The sequence below is a fragment of the Crotalus tigris genome, unplaced genomic scaffold (genome assembly GCF_016545835.1).
Source record: "Crotalus tigris isolate CLP2741 ecotype Arizona unplaced genomic scaffold, ASM1654583v1 scf7180000017754.2947050, whole genome shotgun sequence".
In the NCBI taxonomy this organism is placed as follows: domain Eukaryota; kingdom Metazoa; phylum Chordata; class Lepidosauria; order Squamata; family Viperidae; genus Crotalus; species Crotalus tigris.
In genome coordinates, this window is record NW_024096616.1 from 1,123,128 (window position 1) to 1,147,424 (window position 24,297).

A 24,297-nucleotide genomic window follows, 5' to 3' on the forward strand; every position below is an offset into this window, starting at 1 on the left:
CCTCTTGAACTCCAGTAGCTCTTTTGTAATGGTTCAGTGGTGAAGTTTGTGCTACATATGATATCTCCTTTTTTCCTTTCTTTTTTTAAAAAAGCAATTATATTGAAGTGTTTCATCTTGGTCTGTTTTTCTGCTATACTCTACACAACAGGCAGAAAGTTTAAACCTTGTGTGTTAGTGACACAAGCTAATCTTACTTCCTTTCCTAATGCCTTAAATGATTCTAAATTTTACACACACACACACGTCTATGCATGCATACGTGTGATTGCATATGTTTATATATATAGGTGTGTGTTTGTATTAATTCTAAATCACCCATTGGTTATTGTTTTAACACAACATAATGGATTATGAGTGGGGCTGGTGTACTGTTTGAACAGGAAAACCCAGTCAACTTTGTGGTTAAACAAAATGTCTTCCCTAAACAGTTCTGGGATACTTCTGCATTAGATCAATCAGATGGGTCATGCAAATAAACAAGGAAATACAGTATTAACAGAGGAATATTGCTGTCTTCTGGCTGCCAGCACAGAGATGAGTGCCTAGATCAGCTCTGCAAAAGCATGTCATCTCTGGGAACACCATATTTTCTGTTTTTTTCACAGTGATCCTGGCTGGTGATCACGGTGAAAAAAGAGCAGGAGGGGGTGAGGGTGAGCAAGCTATCCCCTACTCTATGTAAAGGGGTTCTGCCTCTCTCAGGCCTCAGTGGATAATTTTGTATTTGTCCTTTGCAGAGGCTGAACTTTCTCCAGAGGTTGCTTTTGGAGTTTTTTTTTTTTTTTTTTTTTTGTGCATCCTTGGCCCTCTGCCAAAAGCACACTGAATGTTTATCCAAGGATAGCAGCAGGTTAGGTTAATTCTTTCACGCAATGCAAGCCTTGAGCCTCACAGTTAACAATTATTACATCTGCACACTTGCCTGATTTTTTTAATTCAAACACAGTAGTGCATTTTAATTTGGACAAATGGTAAATTCTATGCATGATTTTGCAAGAGGCTTGCATCCAGCAGTTCTTCTGGGCTGAGCAAATGTACGGAGAGTCTGGAAGAGTGCTATTTCACAAAGGTCTTTTTCTCTCCAAGGTCCAAGAGCTTGAGTTTCTGAGGAAGAAAAAAATAATCTGTCATTCAGTGCCAAGGGAACCCAAAGTAACATTGACCACTTTTGGCTTCTGTAAGATTAGATAATGATGCTGCTCTGGTGGTCGAAAGGCAATGCTGTTAATTGACAAGAAACATTGAGTTCAGGAGATGAAGCCAATGGTTTTGGGGAAGTGTCTTGGTTATGCAAACCCAGCTTACATCTATTATGGAGAAACGTCTGGTACCCATTTTTGTCTGCAGTTTTTTGGGCTGAAATTGTCTTTCCTCCATACAATAAAACTGCTCTTGGTTTGCTGACAGCTATACAGCAGGGGCCGATCCCTGAAATTAACCCAAGAGGAAGTCTGCTTAATCCACTTTTGAACCTCAGCTCTAAAGGTTTTGGAAAATCTGCAATAAGAGGTATTATCCATTCAACTTTGGAGACAGGAATAGCAATTTGAACTAAGAAACTTGACATTGTAATTCAGTGAACTAAGGCTTGCAGCAAATGTCAAAAATAATAATAAAAAGTTTCTTTCAACATATACAGACATGGTGGCATAGTAGTTAGTATGTAGTATTGCAGGCTAACTCTGCCCGCTGCTGGTTTGATCCTCACCAGCTCAAGGTTGACTCAGCCTTCCATCCTTCCAAGATCGGTAGAATGAAGACCCAGATTGTTGGGGGCAATATGCTGACTCTGTAAACCGTTTAGAGAGGGCTATAAAGCACTATGAAGTGGTATATAAGTCTAAGTGCTATTGCTATATAAAAAATAAGAAAAAAAATCAAAGAAATAATTGGTCCACTAATGGGAGAAGGTGGCAAGGAAGTAACAGGCAGCAGGAAGAAAGCAGACCTGTTTAACTCTTTCTTTGCATCTGTCTTCACAGAAAAAGAAAAAAATAGCCCAACCTACCAAAAACAGAACTGTAAAAGACAGAAATTCTTAGGAATTCAAATTAAAATAGATAAGAAAATGGTAAGAGAACTCCTGTCCATTCTAGACAAGTTCAAATCACCGGGACCTGATGAATTACATCCCAGAGTTCTGAGGAGCTGGCAGATGTGATCTCAGAACCATTGAACCATATCTTTTAAAGATCCTGGAGCACTATCACTTAAATATGAGCCAGCAGTGTGCTGCAGCTGCCAAAAAGACCAACACAGTGCTGGGCTGCATTAACAGAAGGATAGAATCAAGATCACATGAAGTATTAATACCACTTTACAATGCCTTGGTAAGGCCACACTTGGAATACTGCATTCAGTTTTGGTCATCACCATGTAAAAAAGATGTTGAGACTCTAGAAAGAGTACAGAGAAGAGCAACAAAGATGATTAGGGGACTGGAGGCCAAAGCATGTAAGGAAAGGCTGCTGGAATTGGGTATATCTAGTTTAACGAAGAGAAGGACGAGGGGGGACATGATAGCAGTGTTCCAATGTCTCAGGGGCTGCCACAAAGAAGAGGGTGTCAAGCTATTCTCCAAAGCACTTGAAGGCAGGACAAGAAGCAACGGATGGAAACTAATCAAGGAGAGGAGCAACCTAGAACTAAGGAGAAACTTCCTGACAGTTAGAACAATTAACCCGTGGAACAACCTGCCTCCAGAAGTGATGAATGCTCCAACACTGGAAGTTTTTAAGAAGAGACTGGACAGCCATTTGTCTGAAATGATATAGGGTTTCCTGCCTGAGCAGGGGATTGGACTAGATGACCTCCAAGGTCCCTTCCAACTTTATTATTATTATTATATTATTATTATTACTACTAGGGAATTACTAGAGACCTGGACAACAGCTGATGTGGTTCCCATCTTCAAAAAAAAAAAAAAAAAAGGGGGGGGGGGACCTCACAGATCCAGGAAATTACAGACCAATCAGCCTGACATCAATACCTGGGAAGTTCCTGGAAAAGATCAAGTACCACATCTGCAAATACCTAGAAGCAAACAGAGTTATAACCAGAAGCCAACATGGCTTTGTCAAAAACAGATCATACCAAACAAATCTTTGACAAAGTGACTAAAATAGTGGACCAGCAAAATGCTGTGTAACTAGTATACTTGGATTTCAGTAAGGCATTTGACAAAACACACTAGAACCTACTTCTTGGTAAGCTAGTAAAATGTGGGATCATTACCACCAGATGGATTCATATCTGGCTGATAAACTCACTCAGCATTTAATCTTTAATGGAACTACGTGTACATGGAGGGAAGTAAGCATGGGGTACCACAAGGTTCTGTCTGAGGCCCAGTATTATTCAATATCTTCATAAACAATTTAGATGAAGGAATAGAAGGGGAAGCCATCACATTTGCACACGAGATTAAGCTGGTGGGAACAGCCAACACCCTAGAAGGTAGGCTCAAGATCCAGATGGCTCTCAACAGATTTGAACGCTGGGCCCTATCTTACAAAATGAAATTCAATGTAGAGAAAAGCAAGGTTTTATACTTAAGGCAAGGAAAGCAACCTAAAACTAAGGAGAAATTTCCTGGCAATGAGAACAATAAACCAGTGGAACGGCTTGCCATCAGAAGTTGTGGGTGTTCCATCACTGGAGGTTTTTAAAAAGAGATTGGGCAGCCATTTGTCTGAATTGATATAGGGTCTCCTGCTTGAGCAGGGCACTGAACTACCAGTAGAAGATCTCCAAGGTCCCTTCCAACTGGGTTATTCTGTTAAGCCTTATTCAAGTTTCAGAAACATGATTTAATGCTCAAATTCAACACTTCTATCAAGTTTTCATCCAGATTTGCAAATGGATTTAGTCATTTTTAACTTTCCTGATTTACTGTAGGTTAGAGGGATTAACTGTCCAAAGGAGGCAGCTTGAAGTAAAGGAAATCACCTATTTATAGGATTTGTGGCCATCTAAAAGCAGGGCCCCAAATATGTGAAGCAGATTTAATGCAGCTTCCTCCCTTAAAGGCCAACTGAATGTCATTTGATAGGGAGGAACTGTTACTAGCTATTTTGAGTTTGAAGGTTTGACTAAGTGAAACTATTAATCAACTTGCTCTGTTTATTTAATCAATGTCACTGAAAACACCCAAATACTTAGCTTCGGGGCAGATCCTCCTTTTATGTATGTGGCACAACGGAGGCACAAAGCCCCCCCCCCCAACAAATCCTACTAGACCACAAGGATGTTAGTAGGTAAGCGAATTCATCCTCTCAAAAGCCTGGCCAAGTTCATTTTGGCAACACAGGAGAGAAAAGCAGCAAGTTTCCTGAGTTTCCCCTTTTAAGATGGTTAGACCTTTTTTTGAAATATTACCTTGCCTAGTGCAAGGATTAGGGGCATGTCTGGAAAATATATCCTCTGAGGACTGGAAAAACATTGGGCCCTCTAAAGGAAAAAGCATTCACTTTTTTTTTTTTTTTTTTTGGGTTTTAGCCAATTTTGGATTTCTGAGCCACCAAAGGGGTCCCTGGAAGGGAGACATTTTTCTCTTTAAAAATTGTTCCTGTTTGCAAATTGTCTGAATTCAGAACTTTTTTTTAAAAAAAAAGTAAATCCATTTTGCAATTCAGAACTTTTTTTTTTTTTTATAAAAAGTAAATCCATTTTGCAAACATCTATAGATACCATAAGAGTGACAGGTCTGAATCAAATAGGAGGAAGATTATGTATGTTTGCTGCCTTGAGTTATTTTAAAAAAAAATAGTAATAGTGGGATATAAATAATAGTTCAGCCCTGTTAAAATGTTCTATTGGCAGACACTACCCTCTGCTGGCATCTCCAGAAATTACACAAAAACTGGGAGAAAAAAAATCAAAAGGAATTCTACTCTTCTCATGAATATTCTTTAATGTCAATCTAGACAGAAAGCTGATTTGTTAAAACTTTTTTCCCCTATTGCACCAAGTGGTAGAAATAAAGTGTGAAGTGAAAAATTCCTCAACAATTGGCAGAAATACACATTTATGTTTATTTTAACATTGTACAGAAAATGGTTCATTTGACTTTATTGTAAAGAAAATATGTAACTGTACAAAAGTACTACTCTGTACTAATTGTACAGATGGTAGGAGTAGCTTTTTATACATCCCTTGCAAATGCTAAGCTATCCGTGAAGTTTCATCACATAGCCTCAAAATTCCTCCTTTCAACTGTGCAGAGCTGCATCTCCCATTTCCTAATGCAGCAATTCTCTCCTGCAATTGGCTGTTATTACAAAATCAGTTTGTGCTGCTATTCTGAATCGTATGTTGAAAAAGTACAAGCTGACATACTGCTTCCGGTTCATAGTCCCCCATAAATTGATCTTGTTTTCATGTCCATAAAACACACATATACAAAATGCTCTTTTAAAGTGATTTTTCAAGGACTTTTTTAACATTGTATTTTGAAATAAAATAAAAATGCCTTATTTTTTTTATTTGAAAACTATACAGCAAAATTGGGAAAATCTTCCTCTGCACTATAAGCTGTCCTTCAGTCTGGGACCTGTGAATCTGGCTGGTTCCTTTAAAGATAACAGCATAATCTAATTCTTCAGCATCTTAGCCCTGCATCATAGAAAAGGCTGCTTTCAATCTCTTCGACTGACTGAATCTCCTCAGAATCCAGGACAAGATGTGACATTCTCACGCCTGCTGGTATTACGCCCGTTGTGTAGTTTGTAGGTTGTTTTAAAAAGTTTAAAAACCATTTCTTCTTCATGCTCTCTCTTTAAACTTATGCTTCTTTCTGAGACCGATTTTTTGTTGTTGTTCTTAACTCAGAATATAAATGAAAATTAATAGCATTTTTGGACAACTGAGTCTTACTAACAAGGAATTTTTTTTCTTCAGGTAGATGGAGAAACCAACCAGATAAAGTACAAGCCTACTATATATATGTGTAAGAAACGTATTTACACTTAGAAAAAGTGGTAATAGGAAGTAGAAACTCACACCTATCATTTTTTCTGATACACAGTCAAGATATTTTGCTTTTTGCCAGGTTGCACCTTAAATGAATAGCAACTATCTTGTTAGATTAAAATAAAAAAGAAAGCCCACCTTAGAAAAGACAATCAGGGACCACTTTAAATAAAAATGGTCAACATCCCTTCATTTTTCACTACAGTTGGCTGCATCTATATCAGAAACGTAATGGCCTGAAATCTCAACAAACCCTTTTCAGTGGCAGTTATGAGGAAAGAGAAACAGTACTGTAATACTGCAAAGGCAGGAAAGAAAAAAAAAAAAAAAAGGAAAGCACCACCGAATCCTGTGAAACGAGATTTCAGAGCCTGAGAGGGTGGCAGATCCTCATGGGCTCTGCATTCTTCTCACCATGACTGAAGCCAGTACTGAAGAAAGGATAGAATTTGCCAGCCCACAACTGATGGAAAGTAAAGAGGAGTGACATCTCCTCAGCGTTATAAAAAGTTAGCGTTTTGGCCTTGCAGTCCAACAACACCCCCACTTTCCTCAGAAAGTGCTGGGGCCTCAAACGTACCCAGGGAGTTGCTGCAGCCCAATACTCGGAGTCGTTCCACAGTCTTATTGTCCAATAGCCATTATCTGGGCACAGCCGGACTCTGGCTACCCGGTTCACATTGTCTGAAGCCACTCCCAATTCCCACTTGGTCTTGTTGCCCACCCAGACTTCCCAGTAATGCCGCCCGCTTTCAAAGGACTCCATGGCCAACACATTCACGCTCTGCAGGAAACGTCTGGGACTTCTGGGAACTGCCTGAGGTGACTCCTTCTCTGTCACTGAAGTCAGATCTTTGGAGAGGATGAGGTTGGGGTGGGCCGATTCTGGATCCAGGGTCAGAGCAGTAGGAGCTATGGGAACAAGGCACAGAATTAAGTGAGGTCTTTGCTATTTGGGAGCTCTGTTGTATCTCTTTATCCCAAGCTTTCTTGAAACAGGGAAACACACCTGGGCTGATGGATTTCAGCATCTTTCGCCAAATTATGTACTGCAAAGGTCCTCCACATAGCTCCTTGTGCTGTTTTAGACCCAAGGTCAATGTTTCTGGTTGCAGTGCTGGTCTGGAATAGAAAGAAACACAGCTAAGTAAGACAAGAGTATAGACATCACGGCATCCCTCCACTATCAAGTAAAGTGTCTCCAGCCTCAAAGCTTTCCAGTCAATTCACCTGGACACCAAGCAGTACTTTTATTGAGCACAAAGTGCTCAACACTTTTATGTAGCAAATTACCGTGTTCCCAATTTTATAAAGAGATGGCAGTAAAACTATTATAAAGTGGCTCAGCCATACCTGTTTGCTGAGTCCACATAACTGATGGAACGAGGGGGATCAGGACGAAGAGGTGTTTTTAATTAAATCCACCAACCCTATTCCTTCTTCTCCAAGATCAGGAAACTATGCAACCCTTTATTGCCCTCTGAAAGCAGTAGCTAAGGAAAGAGGCCTGGGTTCTTGCTTCTGATTCCAGTACTACTAGGAAACCATACAATTCTTCAACACCTGTTTGAAGAATGAAGCATCCTTGGAAAGTGCCAAATTCCCACAATATTTGTTCAACTTAAATCAGAGGGGAAGTTTCTGATCTGGGCATTCTGCTTCCTTTTCTCAAAGTGGTTTATCGGCCACAACCTGGATGGCCAGGAGAAAGTCCTAAGCATCATGCAAGAAACTAGTTTGCAGACAAACAGAAACATGCACAGTAACAGTATACAAATGGATCTAATAAAAAATAAGCCAAATGCTATTAACAAATTAATTTTAAACTCTTGGTTCCACAGAAAACTCCAGCCATTTCCTTATATGCAAAAATATCTCCCTAGCACAGTGAAGAAGAGAACTGCACAAGCAATCTTTCCCTGTCACCAGTTAACACGAAGGAAACGGATGTCACATCTCCAATTTAATCGTTAGAGCAACTTGGCAGCATCATAATAAAGCAGAACCACAAGATGCATATTGGGATCCAACAGGACCTTGGTAAGTGAGAGATTTGTGTTTCTGTGTATGTTTCCTGCCCAAATGGGTGAAGCTGGAAAGCTCTCCAGGACTGGCACAGCAAAAGAAAAAACAGATTAACTGAGCTCATATTGGATCCGATATCCTGCCAATCTGGCAGGCTAGTCTTTGGTCCATTTAGATTGCTAATCAGTTCTGAAGAATTACAAGTGGAGTTCACTCAAATAGCTCAACCATTTCACAAAAGCTCCTCCTAGCACATCTGTGCAACTGTGTCTAGCATTCAGAGGATACAGATCTACCTGTACATCCTTGGGCTATTCACTGGCTTCCTCCAAACTTTCAGTGCTTTGAATACTAAGGTGACGATATCCCAGTCTCCACCTTGCTGAAAACATCCCCTTATCAGAGCACGTGAGAGAAGAAGAAATTGCAAAAGAGCTTTTTATGTTTCTGTTCTGGACACATACCTGACAGGCACAGTTTCCACCTGCAAAAAAGAAGCAGAGAAAATTAAGAAATATCTCACTTAATTTGTGTGGACTAGTATCAGTAGATCCTCCAGTATTCAGTCCTGAAGTTGGAGAGAAAGACAATTATGATTAAGTGAACATTAAACACAACTCCAAAGGGAAGCTAAATGCTAACGGAATATATTCTGGAGTTGATAAATAAACATTTCACAAAATGAATGAGGAGATGATTTAGTTAACCTTTCAGTCTTTCATTATTCAAGAAACATAATTTTGGGTGTCTTTCTGGCTCTTGATCGTGAAGGAAACCTGTAGTATGTCACCAGCAAAGCAGAAGAGCGTCATCTCTATCTGTACATTATAACTTTAAATTAAACTGGAACCAATTTAAAATACAAAGATGAGAAATACAGTTTATTGTACTTTTGATGATTTAGGGAAAATGTGATAAGGGGAATTGTGGAATGTCGATGGAGATTCTCAGTCATCCAGGTAGAGTTGTTGGAAGTTGAATTGTGGCAACTGGTCTTTTCTTTATTTGAAATGTTTCACTGTTTATCCAAGTAGCTTCTTCAGAAGTCCAGTTGCCATGATGGAAAGTTGACTGCTCATTGTGCTAAAAGTATTATTTGATGAAAGTATATCATACAGGGAAGGAAACAGACAATGTTTCAACTCAAGCAGGCCGTAAGACAAGAATGTAAGTCCTCTTGGTTGTATAATATAATGCTTGTGGTAACATTAGAGGTGTTTTGGGTGTAGACGTGAACAGATGTGCTCCTTTGTTATGCAGACAATGCTATGTTGATGACTGAGAAATCAACCGTGATCAGCTGTAATAAGGAGAATGGATCTGTAAATTAATGCATTAAAGACTAAAGCACTTCTGCAGATCCAATCTGGGTCGGTCACCGGGACACAGAGGTTTTGTCTTCTGAGCTTTTGGACTCTTCAAGATAGGCTCCAGCACGGAAGACGAAACCTGTGTCCCGGTGACCGACCCAGACTGGATCCTGCAACATTATCCTGAGACACATAGATTCGCCTTCATTCGTGTAGAGTGCTTCTACTGAACAGAGAAAACAGAATGAATGACTGCAAATTTTGCACACATGGTAAAAAAACCCATCCTAGAGCAAGTGGCTGAATGTGTTAGTTTGTAGAACAGTTAACATATGGGGGACTGGATGGATGAATTTTAGGATGTGCAAATGGGGACAGAAAGCTAATGGATAATATGTGATCTATTGTGAGGAATGCCTGGTAAACCAAGCAAGAAAGGCTGTGCCTAAGAGCAAGCTTCTGCTTACTTTGTTCTATAAAAGTAAGAGTTGATTTGTCATGAGAAGCATAAATGTTGAATGTGCTGGGGCAATTACACGTACAGTACATGGTAAAACCAGAAGAGACAGAACCAAGATTATTAGGTGTCAAATCCACGTCTGGATTAAAAAGTGAGTTTTACCAGTCCTAAAGAAGTAAGTTGGGATGGTTCAGCCATCTAAACAGAATGAATGATTAGTGAATCATAAAAGAAACACATGGAGGAGTAGTGAAGAGGAAGACTGAGAAAATCATGGTTACATTTCACAAGACCTACAGTAAGAGGATGTAAGAATTCTATTCTATTCTATTCTATTCTATTCTATTCTATTCTATTCTATTCTATTCTATTCTATTCTGTTCTGTTCTGTTCTGTTCTGTTCTGTTCTGTTCTGTTCTGTTCTGTTCTACTCTACTATATTCTATTCCAAAAGGCCCTGGCAGCAATGTGATTTGCAAAGACAGAAAGGTATGGAAAGCTATAATGAACGGAGCTGGTAGAAATGAAATTTAACCATACAGGTAGTCCTTGACTTAAAACCATAATGTGCAGGGTCCATTACGATCATAAGTCTTACTGTCATTAAATAAGTCACTCATGTGACCGACCCAATTTTACAATCTTTTTGTGATGATTGTTAAGTGTATTAAGTAAAGCAATTGTTCACTATGGGCCAGTTATGAGGGATGTGGCTGCTGGAACCGGGCTGTAAATATCTCTGGGGAGAAACATCAAAACTTTGAATATTGCTAAGCAACCAGTCATAAGTCAAGGACTGCCTGCATTTTCTTTTACTGTTTTTACTCCTTTTCTGCCTTTTGCATGTTGCTCATCCTGAAAGAGAATAGCATACAGATAGTCCCCGACTTACAACAGTTCATTTAGTGACCGTTCAGTTACAATGGCACTGAAAAAAGTCACTTGTGACCGTTTTTCACACGACTGTTGCAGCATCCCCAGGGTCATGTGATCAAAATTCAGACGCTTGGCAACTGATTCATATTTATGATGGTTGCAGGGTCACATGATCACCTTTTGTGACGTTATGTCAAGCAAAGTCACTGGGGAAGCCAGGTTCACTTAAGAACTGCGTTACTAACTTAACAACTGCAATGATTTACTTAACAACTGTGGCAAATGCAAGTGACTAGCTGTCTGCAAGCAATATAAATCCTTCCACTCCTCACCATCCAGTCAGAGCTAAAGAAGCTTCTTGGATGAGAAGCGAAACATCTTCAAAGAAAAACAAGAAAGTCCAGTTGCCTCCTGAAAAAACACCTTTACCTTGACCTGGATGACTGAGAATCTCCAGACATTTGCAAATTGGAAGTAAGGTTAAGAATGTGGATGTCACAATTTACCCTGAGAACAAAAGGTCTGACAGTTTTTATATAGATAATCTAGATAAATCCGAGATTAACTCATAAAGCAATCATTATGAAAATACCTGGAAAACAATGTCGTAAGCATGGGTTTTTCAATAGCCTTGCCAGATTATTTTTAACTAATTTTTAATCAGAAATCTCCCTTATAATCTGGTTGAACGTGACATAGGAATGTTTTATGAATCCATGGCTAATACCTCAATTATAGCAGCTGGGTCAATAATCCACAATTAAAATAAACCATGGTTTACCGCAGTATGTAAGTTTAGTGCTAGCTCATTTTCTTGTGTACTGGTAGCTGGTAGATATTCTCCAGGTTTTCAGAGAGGAGCTTTTCTCAGTTCTCTGGGATGGCAAGGATTAAACTTGAGGTGTTTTCAATACAAGGCCTGGGCTTCCTCATCAAACCCTCTGCCTTTTCCCTCATCATCAGATTATTGTTAAGAGACTTTGGGGCGGGGGCATCCTCCGGCTTTTCACCTCCAGTATCAGTTATGATTCTTTCCTTGAACAGCTTTGCTGGATAGAATCCAGAGCCAATATGGCCTCTTTGGGCACTACAAGACTCAATGTCTTGGTATGGCGGAGTTTGCAGTAATTTCTCAAGGCAGACAATTTCCCATACGATTTGTATTAGAGGGAGAATCAGCCATTCGCTTAGCAATCCTGCCACAGTAGCCATAGCAACTTACTGCGATGTAAAAAGATCGCATTAAAACCATGGGTTATCATTTGTGCTGCAGGAAATGGAAATGAAAAGAGCAAAAGCTGTTCCCTGCTGGGGAGGAGAGAAAGAGGATGTCAGCTGAAGTTTACCTTGCCATGTTTGTCAAGACTGCAAGAAATGGGAAAGGGAGGGAAGGAAGGCGAGAGGAAGGAATCCTCATTGATCACCCTGGAGAAAAGGAGAAGAGATGGGAAGACAGGTAGAGATAGCACTATAGATGCCATTAGAAAGCCAAACAGAAAATCACCTGCTCTGGCAGCATGCTGCAAAATATCAAGTCTAGTTACGGACAAGACAGTCAAAAAAGATGAACATTTTCAGACTGTAAATTGGTAAATGGGGACTTCTTGGAGCCCACATTTCTCTCTCTCAGGAGATAACCCATTCTTCTGACTTGTCCCACGCCCTCCTGGTCTACCACTTTCCCTGCACCTCGGTGTGTTTTTGTAGCATGAATAAAACCGAGGAAGGGTAAATTTGATATGGACTCCTAAGTTCAACCCTCATATCTCAAGTGAAGTGTAGGAAGTTTCACCTGCAGCACTGATGAGATCCCCAAGTTGTCGAGACTGCGCTGTACCTGCTCCATGCTCTTCTTCAACTCAGCAATCTCTTCTATGAATTGTATGGAAGCGGTTTCCAGTCTCAGCATACACTGTTCTTCTTCTCCAGCTAGTTCCATCAGCATCCTTCCTTCCTCCTCTTGGAGGATCTGATGAAGATGTTGAAATGCTGCTTGGATCTTCAACTTCAGTTTCCCAGATGTTGTCTGGACAGAGATCACAAGAAATAGAAACAAGGTGTATGTTTGATATATTCAACAGCTATCTATGTTCCCAAAGATATTACGTTGCATATTACATCCATAAAAGTTTTGTGGGCAGCGTATCATCATTTTGTTAAAGAAGAGAGCAAAGCATGCTTTTAAAGCTTTCAGCTATTTTCCTAGTGATCTGCACAGCCATAGGGCGGCAGTTGTATCAATGCTACTGTTTAATCTGGAATTGTCCTGTCTCACTTTTACAGAGAATCCAGATGTTGCAGTTAATTCATCACACCACAATTTCCCCAAGCTATTCCTCGGTCTTCTTTCAAACAGACTTGAAGAATTTTCTCATTTAAAGGCAATTATGGTACTATTCTTTTAGCATGGTCTGGCAGAACACTATTGAGTCTTTTCAGAACTACTGCAACTTTAATTTGAAGCTTCTTTTTTGTGACTTATTTCTCTAATTGCTTCTTGTTCAGTGTAACTGCAAGATTACTTTGTTCCTTGATTGGTCTTTATGTGAACAGTTCCTTTCCCACATGGAATAGTTATAAAGATTTGGCTCTTCTTGTTCGTTTTCTCCTCTATCTTTTATTGAAAAATATTGCTATATTCTTACATTAAAAACAGTCCTATCACAACAGGGTATGACGCAAATGTATAATAACCACTTATCCAGCAATTAATCAGTAATACTATGTTAACAGTGAACAAGAGGCAGAAACTGAATGTATGGGTTTTTCAAAACACCTGGAGGACACCAGATTGAAGTGGGCCTTTTCTGCTTAATGCTCACATTCGTTTTTTTTTTTAAAATCAGATTTATGAAAGGCCTTTTACCATCTTTTGTAAACTTGTGAGCATTTTATTTGCCCCTCTCCAATTTTCTGTAAACACAGCAGTCCACCTGTTTTGAGGATCAATACTGTGATAAAAAAGTCTTGTCTAGTTACATTATCACTGACCTCCTCTCCCCCCTGCCATTCAATTTCATTGTGCACAAAATTATAAAAACAGATTACACACTGCTTATATTCAGGGGCATCAAAACAAGCCCCAATGTTCATCTGTCTTGTATTATTTGATTTCTTTCTTTCTTTATAACACTCCTCTGGTGTACACTGAATGTGAAGCTTTCTATAGTGAGTCTCAATGGGCTCAAAATGATTAGAGTTAATTTTGAATTCTAATTACTCCTTTTGAAGTGAACATTACTTGCTACTTACTGTCATTTCAAACTAGCAACAATTAGACTACCCAAGCCTTTCAAACATTGTCATTATATATTATATATATATAATGAATGAACAACTAATAGAATAATTACAGAAGCTTTCATGAACTTAAATCTAATGCTTCCAAACTTTACCCTAGATAAATTTTGTTGAAGGTGGATTAGATGTACTGTTTCTCTGATAAACTGGAAGACTATTATTACTTATCATGTTCCTACACCTTGATGACTTCAAGGGTAAATCATAGTCTTTAATTTTAAAAAAGCCTATTTAATGATTACTGTTAGCTATTCAGAAACTGCTGCACAATGTTTAATATTATTTCTGACAAGATATCAAGAGGAAAACTAAGATGGTTCAGCAAATATCTCTCCCACACCCAGAAGTATGTGTGTTTAGATTCCTTGGTTGTTAAAAAAAAACTTAATAAAATGTTGGAGTCAAATTTCAATCCAGAAAGGGCATTTTCAGATGATGTACACTTTAATATTCTAATACATAATACATCTGAATGAAGTACATGAGAAAAGCAGAAAGTTGAGTGTTTCTATTTCAGTTTAATTTTTAAATTATTAGCGATTGCTGTATTATCAAGGTGGCCAATGTGGCACAGTCATTAAGACTTTGAACTGGGAAGATCCAAGTTCAAGTCTCATTCAGTCTCAGAATTTGCAATTCCTGGCAAATCATCATTCAGAGGGTTCTGTTACAGATAAAATGGATACCCTACATACTTTACCACAGAAGAAATGCAAAATAGAGATATCATAATAAACAAAGCAAGCCAGCCAATATTTAACATTTTGCCTCATTAAACAAGAATACACCCCCTCCCATACCAACTTAGTTTTCTTGGGGGTAGGACATAAACAATTTGTGAAAGTTCATACAAATCAAAAGTTCATGCAAACCAAGGCAATTCTTCTCCATCAAGCTCCAGTTTAGGGCTGTTTGTTGGCAAGAACCAGCATTTTTAACTGGACTTAAAACACAATGCATGACAATACTGTTAAAAAGGTAGAGTAATGTGATCAGCAAATCACGTGTCAGAAAGAATCAACTGCAAATTCTAAATATTCTATATTTTAATAGTTTAAAAGAAAAATAATCACAAGATGAAGAAAGTGGACAAATATGTCTTCTCTGGTAAAGGGCATACTAGTAGAGTGTAGACAATGACATCCTGATCACAATAGCCTCATAACTGTCTGGGATGAACGCTAAAGCATGCCAAGCTATAAACCTGATTCTTCAAAAGGTGTCATATCTACTCCTATTGCGCATTAGGTTTAATCCATATTGTCGTGAGCTTAATTCTGTTAATTTATCTCTGATGTATCACTGCATCTAGAACCAATAAAGGACATGAACAATCTCCCTGAGTCAAGCTGACCAAGAGGGGAAAAACTGGGTATCCTCAAGCACGATGTTTTCTCCTAGCTTCGTGTGGGTCAGATAAAAGCATAGGGAACAAAACAGACCCATGACAACCTGTCAAGTCCCCAAATCCTTATTGTTTTCCTTGCATATATAGTTTTGTGCTTTTGTTTTGGGGCCTGCCATTCTGCTGGGGAGCGGGGGGGGGGGGATATTTGCTTTCACTTGGGATAACTTTCGCTTTCTGCTTTTCTTCTCCGCCTCTATCCACTTGAGAAAGGAATGTGTCTCCCTGAAAAGAGAAACAAAACTGGAGAAGACTTGAGATGCGTGTCAACTGTGCCAGTTACCAGCACATCATGCCATCTGTGGATTGGCTGGATTTCAAATGGACATTGTGACTTTGGTAGAAGGAGGAATATTGCTAGCTTAACTATACTGTTAAAGCGGGATTTTCTCCAGATCTCGCCTTGACTTCCCTACTGTCACTAACCCCTAATAAAAGTTTCCTTTTGAAACAATGCCTGTTTCAAGGTTTCTGCTGTCTTGGGTGGTTAGCTGAGGTGGGTCCTTACACAACTCCTGACATTAAGCAATAGCCTCCTCCCTAGTCACTAATAAGTCCAACTCCATGGACTGGCTGCATTGCCTCTCATTCTGATGACTACCACTACACACCGAGGGATTCCTAGTAAGTAATTATCCTGCATAAATGATTAGGTGCCTTTTTTCTTCACTGATATGCTATCCATGGAGACAATTACTTAGGGTTAAATGTTCCTTGATCCTTATTTTGCATTCATCCTTCCTGCAATATAAGGAAATTAGAACATTTACACATACTGTATATAGGAGAAAAGAATAAAATATCTTTCTGACTCAGTATAATTTGTTTTCTTGGAAAACCCAGGTTTTCAGCCTGGAATTCTAAACATCCCTGACAATGGCTTCAGAGTAAACTGTTACATGATGTCTGCTTGGGTGCTGAAAAGTCAGAGCACAACGTACTCTGCAAAAGGAATAGAGGCTTGAATAATAGTCCTTGAATTACAACACTTCATTTAGTGACCGTTCAAATTTACAACAACACTGAAAAGTGACTTACGACCATTTTTCACACTTACAACCTTTGGAGCATCCCCATGGTCACGTGATTTACATTCAGATACTTGACAACTGGTTCATATTTATGACGGCAGCGGTGTCTCAGAGTCATGTGATCATATTTTGCCAACTTCTGGCAAGCAAAGTCAAAGAATAGGGAAGTCAGATTCACTTAACAACCTGTGTTACTAATTTAACAACTGCAAGTGATTCACTTAACAAATGTGGCAAGAAAAGTTGTAAAATAGGGTAAAACCTAGCAACATAAATTCCTGGGCTTAACTGTCACTAAGTTGAGGACTACCTGTATACCTGCTTGTTTAAGGAGAGAATGTTATCTCTGAAACCACCATGTGCTGGTAAAGAAATCAGGTGGCCCAGTCCACGCTCAGTTTAAAGATGAAGAGACAAATGCTTTCCATATGTGGAAAGAAACTAGATTAATTTATAACACAGGGGTTCTTAGATGTTTTCAGGCCTGTTAAGTTAACTCTCTGCCCAATTTTTCCATAAATTTTGATCAAGAGGCAAAGCTGTAGTGATATAAAATTGGCAACATTTGAGTGATCCCCTCCTTTTTTTGCTCCTTTTACTCATGGAACCCCATCAAGTTCTTGTGGAGACCTGGGGCTCAGCAGAACAAATTGAGATACCCTGATCTAACCCATATCAGTAATATTACCCCCAAGTTCTTGATATCTTCCTCGTTCTTTCGCTTCATCTTCAACAGTTTGTCGTGTTTCATCTGGTAGGCCTGAAGGACCTTTTGGAACTCCATCTGAAAGTGAATGAATAAATAAAGCATTTGCCTCAATACGTAGGAATAACTTCCAATATTAATTTTGGAATCAGTACAATAGAGATTTGCAGCTTCATCAGAAAGGAAGTTTTTTTCCCCCCAGCCTCACCTATCCCATGAAGTTGCTTGTTAGAACTCCTGACTCTCCCTTGATCTTCCTTAGAGAAAGGATATGAAAATAGTGGCATGCTGTTGTTTTTTTTCCTCTTCACACATTTTATTTCCAGCCACTAACCTCTCCAAAGGCATCCAGAGGGGGGAAAGAATGATAAACCATGTACAGTGACATTGTGATACAAACCTTGCAACCCTACCTCTTTGCATCCAGTGCCAGGACACAAATATGAAAAGGGCGAGATGTAAATATGGAAGCTCCCACTTGGTGCTGACAATGGATGCAAACATTTAAGCTGCAGAGTTGCACTGTGCCTATGAGCCCCACTTTAGTTGCTTTACCACTGTTCCCTAATCAATAATTATTATCACCATCTTTTTTATTCATTTGCTGGAGACCTCTCTCTCTTGCTTCCTCCACCCACCCCACTTATGAGCTAAAGAAGAGGTTCCCATCCTTTTGAGCATTAGGGACTGGTTACGTGGAGAGGTTTTTCTGCGGACTGGAGAGGGCATGGTTTCGTGTGCTGCCTGCATCCCACGGAGGGATGGAGGGAGAAAATAATTTTCTCTCTCAACCCAACTCTCCCAAGGTGGTTGTTGTGGGAAAAATAGGAGAAAAGGAATATTAGGTATGTTTGTTGCCTTAGGTTATTTATGAAAATAATAAAAATATTTAGAAATCGTAAAAATACCATCTATTGCCAAAGTAGACAGAAAATGGGCTAGAGAGGATGGAATTAAAACAAAAATATAAATATCTTGATCGAAAAGTTATCTGACTTTTCTTCTGCAACTTTGTGGTTAAGTATTTGCTAGATTGAAGATGCTAGGCATATTTGCACACCATGGAAAACTACATTTCAGAAATGTGTGGTATGTCCATGGACAATGTTTCAGAACATCTGTTTGCGTATAGCTCAGTAACATCCTTTGATGATTCTATCTGCAATGGACATATCTATCTTTTCATATGAATAGTTCTGGCTTGTCTTCTCCAGGCCAACCAAAATCACAAGCCACGCAAACCAAGAACAATCCATGATGAATGTGTGAAAGAGGAAGAAGCCACAGTTCCTGTTTTACTGACTGTGATACAGGCAGATAAATCATAGACAGAACTAATCAAGTTCATTGATCATGTCTGGAAGAGGCATATTGGCTTATTGCAGGCTTTTTTGGGTGGACTTGAGTCATTGTTGACTCTTTGGCTGCCTGAATTAGTCCTGTAGTTTTCTGGGCAAGGTTTTTCAGATGTGACTTGTTCTTGCCTGCTTTCTAGAACTGAGAGACAGCACAGGGACTGCAGGCTTTGTGCCTAAGGGCAGGACCAGAATTATAATCTTTCAGTTTATAGCCAGATGCCCAAGCTGGATCTCATGTTAAATATGCTACTTGCCAAATGGCCGAAGAAAATTGATTTCATCACATGGTTACTTACTTTGGTTTTCCTTTTGTGCTCCTCAGAGGCAGATCTTCGAACTGTCTCCGCTATATTAGATACAATAAAATTGGGATGAAAGGATCGGGAAGGAAATTTTTGCCGACACTGGGGGCAAGTGGCAATTTTGGGGCATCTATTCCAATATTTTTGGATACACTCTTTACAAAAATGGTGCATGCATTCCAGCATGACAGGGTTCCTGAAGAGGTCATAGCATATGGAACAGGTTAATTCTTCTTCAATGGTCTGCTCCTGGCTCTTGCCAGCCATTTCTGCAAAAATATAAAGTAGGGCCTAAGTTTCAATTCTATGCAAACAAGAGTTTTACAGGTGGAACATACTGGGAAACTCATGATTAGTTTAAATACTTCCCCCAAACACATAAATAACCATTAAGCAGGACTGCATATTCTCCCCTTTGTATAAAATCTTCCGCCTTTAGGCAAATCTGATCAATAAAAACATTTCTTAATATAAAAAACTAGCAAAAAGAAATGCAATATCTTTTAATTTTATTTACAGGTAGCAGGTAAGTACTTTGAATCTGATCCCCCCCCCCGGGTTAATTCGATCTTAACCACAATACATGGGAACGAAAAAGAGCTACTAACTAGATCTCAAAACCGCCAATTGGCAGGGTTTTTCTCTTTACTGCCCGCTAGTGGCCATTTGGAGTTTTGCAGACCAGATTTGCTCGCTCTAAACAGAAATTACACACTCTGAAAAGACAGTCCGATGTAGCAAGCTGCCGTGCCAAAAAAAAAAAAAAAAAAAAAGACATGGCATCTCGGAGACCAAGTTCACATCTCAACAGCCGCCTGCATAGTTTCCTTAGTAGTTTCTCTCCAAAACAACGCGATGCCGAGAATAGTGCCAAGAACACGGGGACGGAACGATTCAGACAATAGCCTTAACACTTAAGGTTCCCTAAACAAAAGCAAATGCTCCTCCCAACCGGCCCATGGAGCTTTAACGCCTGGCTGAAGGGGTACCCGTTGCTGAGTCGAAAGGGGGCTTCCCCACCCCGACTTTGTTCACTACGGGCCGAGACAACGACTGAGCTACCACCCCTTGTCAGCACCAACGTTTTCACTAACCCGCCACGTCGCGCCTTCACCAAGGGACTCGGGTAAAGACCCCAACTTTGACTCCAACCTGCACTTCAGCCTGCTTGAGCGGTGGCGCTTTACACCAATCGGGACAGTCCCTGACGGCCAACCTCGCTCTCTATTGGTTAACTCCTTTGTTGGGCCCCGTCGGTGTTCCGGAGGCTGCTTGATGTTGCCGCGAAAGGCTTCCGGGCGCTCGCTATTGTGTCTGCTCGCCTCTTCCCTGTTTAGGTGTTATTTGTTGCAGAAGAAAGACGTTTGCCGTGACGGGCTCAATAGTAGGGGTTTTTTTTCTGTTGGCTGCAAAACCCGAGGAAGTTTGCATTCAGGACTTAATTCTGTGAACTCTTTTAAGTAGGGAGGAGCAACAGTGGAAGCCTGCGATTGGTCATTTTCCAAACAAACAACTTTTATCTCTTGCGGAGTTGACTAAATTGTACAATCTAATACAGTACTGTGCCGCGCACCTTTGCCCCGTTTTCTTATGTAAGGGGCAAACTCAAAACGACAGCGCCGCAATCTTTCTCATGGGCCAACATTTTGAAAGACCTCGGTAAATGCTGCCCGTTTTCTGTTCTTCTCTATTGCTCCACTAAAAATGAGAAATATAAATACAGCAAATAACAGCTTAAAGGGCTTGTTTTATGCATTGAAATAAACTTTTTTCGATTTGCATACCATCTGACATGTTTTATCTCTTAGCCACCAAAATGATACGTTTGCATTCTGCCTTCTCGGTTGTATAGCTTTGAGCTGCTAATTGCAAAGCTGACAAGTTTCTCATGGTACATAGATATGTTTTTTTACTAGGTTGGCTAAACTGTCCCCCCCCCCCACCGACAACAGTTACAGGGATCATTAGAAGTACATGCATAGCAACAAAAGCATTCGGAAAGCGGGGGGAGGGGGGGAGGGATCATCATCTTTGTGCTTCCAGAACAACTTTCGTAGTAGTCCTGCTGAAATGGATCTTAAAATGGCTTCAGTTCACCATTCAGTTCATTTGTGCATCAGGTGAAAATACTGTCTCTATTGCTTTGCCTTTTTAGTGTACTTCTTCAGAAATAGGGAAGAATTTGGGAATATCATTGATTGATGTGCCATCAAGCTGTTGTTGACTCTTAGCAACCACATACATTTTTCTCCAGGATGATCTATGACCAATCTGGTCTTCCTACAATGCACTAATCACTACTGGAACTGAGACTACCTACTTTGCTGCTGGACATACTCTTTCCTTCACCTTTTCTAGCATTAGAGTTTTCCACAGAGAGCTGTTTTTATTTTTTATTTTTGTATAATGTATCCAAAGTATGATAATTTGAGCCTGGACATTATACCTTGAGTGAAAATTCTGGGACAGTTTGTTCCATGATCCATCAATTTATTTTCTTAGCTATGGAATATCATATAACAACCCAAACATGGAAGCTCTTGAGCTACAGCTGCTTAACAAATTTAACTCATTATTTATTAGATTTATATGCCGCCCATCTTGCCCAGAAGTGACTCTAAGCAGCTTACAACCAAATAAAAACAACACAGAACATTAAAATAATAAATATTAACATTAAAATTGACTTAAAAATTAAATGTGACCCACATTTGAAGGTGATTCTGAAGTGTTCTTGGAATATAGTGTTCAACTCTATGAGCAATTCACACGACTTCACCAGCAAGGTTTGGAAATTAAAACTGGACTCAGATGAGAACATGCTTTCCTATGATGTGACTTCCCTCTTCACCTGCATTCCTACAAATGAAGCTGTCACGGTAGTGAAGAAATGACTGATACAAGACAGCACCTTAGATGACAGAACCAACCTCAATCCAGACTACATATGTGCCATGCTGGACCTCTGCCTGACCACTACCTATTTAAATACAGTGAAGGTTTCTACAGACAAAAACACGGCTGCACTATGGGTTCACCTGTGTCCTCCATTGTGCCAATCTCTACATGGAAGAGGTAGAAACCAAAGCCCCAAACTCCTTCAAAGGAATTCCATCCATTCACTGGTATAGGTATGTGGATGATACTTGGGTCAAGATCAAGACACAGGAATTGGAAGCATTCACCAAACATATCAACTCGATGGACAGATAGATCAAATTTACACATGAAGATGTTAAGGAAAATAGTCTAGCCTTCCTGGACTATGCAATATACATTAAGGAAGACAGAAAACCCCCACACTCAGATCAATATTTACATTTTGATTCTCACCACCCATTGGAGCACAAAATGGGAGTTACCGGAATCCTACACAACTGAGCTGAAGGCCTCTTACCAGCAAAGATGGAAAAGAAAAAGAACTAAAACACATCAAGGAAGCCCTCAGAACTTGTGGCTATCCCAAGGGGGCCTTCATCAAATTCCAAAAAAGACCCAACAGAAGCTCCTCCATAACAGATAAAGAAGAAAGCAATAAATGAAGCAATGTAGTTATTTCATACATTGCAGGAATATCAGAAAAGCTCAGGAGGATCTTCAGCCAACACAACATACATGCACACTTCAAACCCAAGAATACACTCAGGCAGAAGCTGGTCCACTCCAAGGACAAAACACCCGGACACAAACTGAGCAACGTGGTATATGCAATGAGCCATGTGCAGATCTGAACATTGGGGAAACAAAACAACCACTTCATAAACATACGGCACAACATAGGAGAACAAACCCATCAGGACAAGATTTAGTAGTCCATCTGCATTTAAAAGACAAAGGCCACTCTTTCAAAAAAGTCCGCATTTTGGACAGAGAGGATCATTGGTTTGAAAGAGGGGTCAAAGAGGCAATCTATGTCAAAACTGAACAGCCTTCTCTCAATAGAGGGGGAGGGATATGACATAATCTATCTCCAATCTACAACACAGTCCTTTCAATATTTTCGAGAAAGCTCCACACCCATTTGCACTATTCAGGTGACCCTGATGACACAGATAAGACTCCAGGTGACATCAATGTCTCTCTAAAAGAATGCAAATGACCAGCTGTCTGTAAGGAGTATTAATCCTGCCATTCCCCACTATCCAGTCAGAGCTGAAGAAGCTTCTTGGATGAGAAGCGAAATGTCTTCAAAGCGCACTGAAGATATTCCCCTGAATGGAGACAAAATGTTTGCAGTCAAATTGCCAAGCTCAGAAATCAAACCAACAGCTCAATTCCATCTTAGTTTGCTTAGCTGTGGTTTATGCCTGGAGGTCCCAGGACAAAAGGCCATACAAGATATGTATAAATTAGGCCTCTTCATAAGCATTAGTCCTAAGCATAACTCTTCAGCATGTGAAGTTCTGTGGTCAGGGCAGACTTCAATAAGAAGATATTAACATTGGATCATAATTGAGTTTGGGACAGATAAATTCCTAGGGCTTTCCAGTTACACTATGGGGTAATAATAATATATTCCCATTCCACTAAATTGTCAGATTGGGATGTACAGTTTCATTAATTTCAATATTATTGTTTTTCAACGTACTATAGAAGTGGGAAATATAAACCCCACTAAACTCCAAAGCAATATATTCCTCTCCTACTTTACTTTCTGAAGGTTTATTTGCAAACCTACATTTAAATGCTGATTTCAAGTTTTATTTCTCTTGGTCTCTGCAAAGAGGGGGAAATGTGCTTTTTCTAATTGCCTTCATTTGGCAACAGTGGAAAGAAATAATTACAATTATTCAAACCCCGTGAGACAGAGAATCTCTGTTGTACAGAGAGAAACTACCCAGAATCACAGAAAGTGCCCTTCACAAATAAATTTAAGAATGTTATTGCTTTCTATTATTTAAAGCAGTGCAGTTAATAGGAAAACCATCTGGAAAAAGCGGATCCAGAGATTTACTTAGGCACAGAGGTCACTGATGCAAGAAATTATAATTGGCTTTGCTTTGAAGACATACTAAATGATTATTTAACTTTACATTAATTAATATAGGCAGCACTCAACTCATACACTTTCCTCTTCTTTCACCTCTTCTGACAATGGTTGTAGGAGTGCAGAAGTGCTTGCTTTCTGCTTTCTAATTTATTCACAGTACATTGAATTCTTTTAAAAATGCAAATCTTATATCCAAGAGAAGCTAGTCTCTCTCAGCCTAACCTATCTCATAAAATTGTTATGAAGTACTAATGAGTAAATCCCATTTAGGATATCCTGGGTTATAGAAGTTAGGACATGGGAGTCATTGAGTTCATTGATCCACTATAGCCCAAGATTGCTGATAGTGAATCCGTTTCAATCAGCCTTTCAAACAGGATATGGTGTTGAAATTGCTGTGGCCAGCTTGGTGAATTAACCAGTGCTGGAAACTGGATATGGCAAGCACAGCATTGCCAGTTGTATTTGCTACAGGGTTTTTGTTTTTTTTTAGATGCTTGTAGCCTTTCCTCATAGGGAAATTGCTTTAGCTCCAGTATCATTTCATCTATCCTTCCTTGC

At 39.6% G+C, this 24,297-nt stretch overlaps 1 protein-coding gene across 4 annotated transcripts; it reads right to left on the reverse strand.

Moving 5' to 3' along the window:
• Window positions 1-5,012: 5,012 nt before the first annotated feature.
• On the reverse strand, window positions 5,013-20,488 carry LOC120306866 (zinc-binding protein A33-like). 4 transcript variants are annotated; one of them, XM_039340866.1, is made up of 7 exons: window positions 19,841-20,488; window positions 18,741-19,015; window positions 17,069-17,164; window positions 12,482-12,670; window positions 8,463-8,482; window positions 6,983-7,095; window positions 5,013-6,885 (listed from the first exon to the last, which is right to left on the reverse strand). In XM_039340866.1, exons 2-7 carry the CDS (start codon window positions 19,011-19,013, stop codon window positions 6,338-6,340), a joined length of 1,239 nt encoding a protein of 412 aa, XP_039196800.1. In that variant the 5' UTR covers window positions 19,014-19,015; window positions 19,841-20,488; the 3' UTR covers window positions 5,013-6,337. The 4 variants fall into 4 exon arrangements, with proteins under 4 accessions (XP_039196800.1, XP_039196799.1, XP_039196798.1 ...); XM_039340865.1 differs by having other exon boundaries at window positions 12,437-12,670; window positions 19,963-20,486; XM_039340864.1 differs by having other exon boundaries at window positions 12,437-12,670; window positions 19,899-20,486.
• Between the last annotated feature and the right edge of the window lie 3,809 nt (window positions 20,489-24,297).